At 61.2% G+C, this 1,030-nt stretch overlaps 1 protein-coding gene across 1 annotated transcript in view; it reads left to right on the top strand.

Annotated features, from left to right (window-relative positions):
* LOC103759787 (prolow-density lipoprotein receptor-related protein 1) overlaps nucleotides 1–1,030 on the top strand; it is a gene marked incomplete at its 3' end in the record, with an annotated part of 66,169 nt that overhangs the window by 46,957 nt on the left and 18,182 nt on the right. Inside the window, exon 20 of the mRNA XM_029958181.1 lies at nucleotides 3–187. Coding sequence (XP_029814041.1) covers nucleotides 3–187 — 185 coding nt within the window. The remainder of the gene's footprint in view (nucleotides 1–2; nucleotides 188–1,030) is intronic.

Raw genomic sequence — 1,030 nt, 5'->3', positions numbered from 1 at the left:
GAGAACAACCTCAACGCGCCCATCAAGCCCTTCGAGGACGCGGAGCACATGAAGAACGTCATCGCCCTGGCCTTCGACTACAGCTACGGCTCCAAGGGCAGCAACCGCATCTTCTACAGCGACATCCACTTCGGCAACATCCAGCAGATCAACGACGACGGCACGGGGCGCAAGACCATCGTGGAGAGTGAGTGGCCCGGGGCTCCCCGTCTGTGCCTGCCCCCAGACCCCTCTTCCTGTCCTCCCCCACCTCGTCCTGTGCCCCCTCCCTCCCAGCCCAAGGGATTTTGTCCCTTGGATGACACGTTTTGGTGCTTTCGGGGGCGTTCGGGGGCGGCGGCGGGCACGGGCTGAGCCGTGAGGTTTCTGAGGAGCCTCTGGAAGTGGACACAGGCATTGGGAGCAGTCTGCAGAGCTCCTTCTGGCACGGAGAGCGTGTCACGAGGCTCAGGCGTGCCTCTCTCTAGAAACAGGCACTGCAGCAAACTCAGGGTCAGCTCCACGCTCGCATTCGCCTCCTGAGGCAGCGCCCTGAGCCCTGACCCTCTCTGTGCCCGGCCCTGGCCTCACCCCCAGCCCTCACCTGGCACTTGGTTGGGTTTATTGGTACCTGCAGCAGCTCGAAAGAAGCATGGCTGCTGCTCCAGGAGCTCCCTCAGCCAGGGCCGTGGCCCTGCTGCTAATGAGCAGATTCACAGCAGCACTTGCCGTGGCTTTATCGCCGAGATGGGAGAGCAGGGCCCAGCTCTCACGGCTGCTTCATTGAACCCTTTGCTGAGCGTTAATGAGGGAGGAAGGATGGGTGCACAGTTCAACTTCCTGGTCACCATGAGGCTTTGCCTCATCATTTTGTACCCCTGGGGCTCAGCTCTCCCCTGGCAGTGGGGGATCCTCCCCTTCCCAGAGCTGCTGCTGTGGACCTGGAGCAAGGTCCAGCTGGTTTGGAGCTTGAGAGCCAAATTCAAGTCCTTGTAGCATCATAGTGTCCATCCCTCAGCCTTCCTGCAAGGGAGGGTCGCTACAGCAGAGT

The sequence above is a fragment of the Manacus vitellinus genome, unplaced genomic scaffold, assembly GCF_001715985.3.
Source record: "Manacus vitellinus isolate BGI_N305 unplaced genomic scaffold, ASM171598v3 scaffold_148_pilon, whole genome shotgun sequence".
In the NCBI taxonomy this organism is placed as follows: domain Eukaryota; kingdom Metazoa; phylum Chordata; class Aves; order Passeriformes; family Pipridae; genus Manacus; species Manacus vitellinus.
The sequence above is the reverse complement of the archived record's forward strand: the minus strand, read 5'-3'. Positions and strand labels throughout refer to the sequence as shown.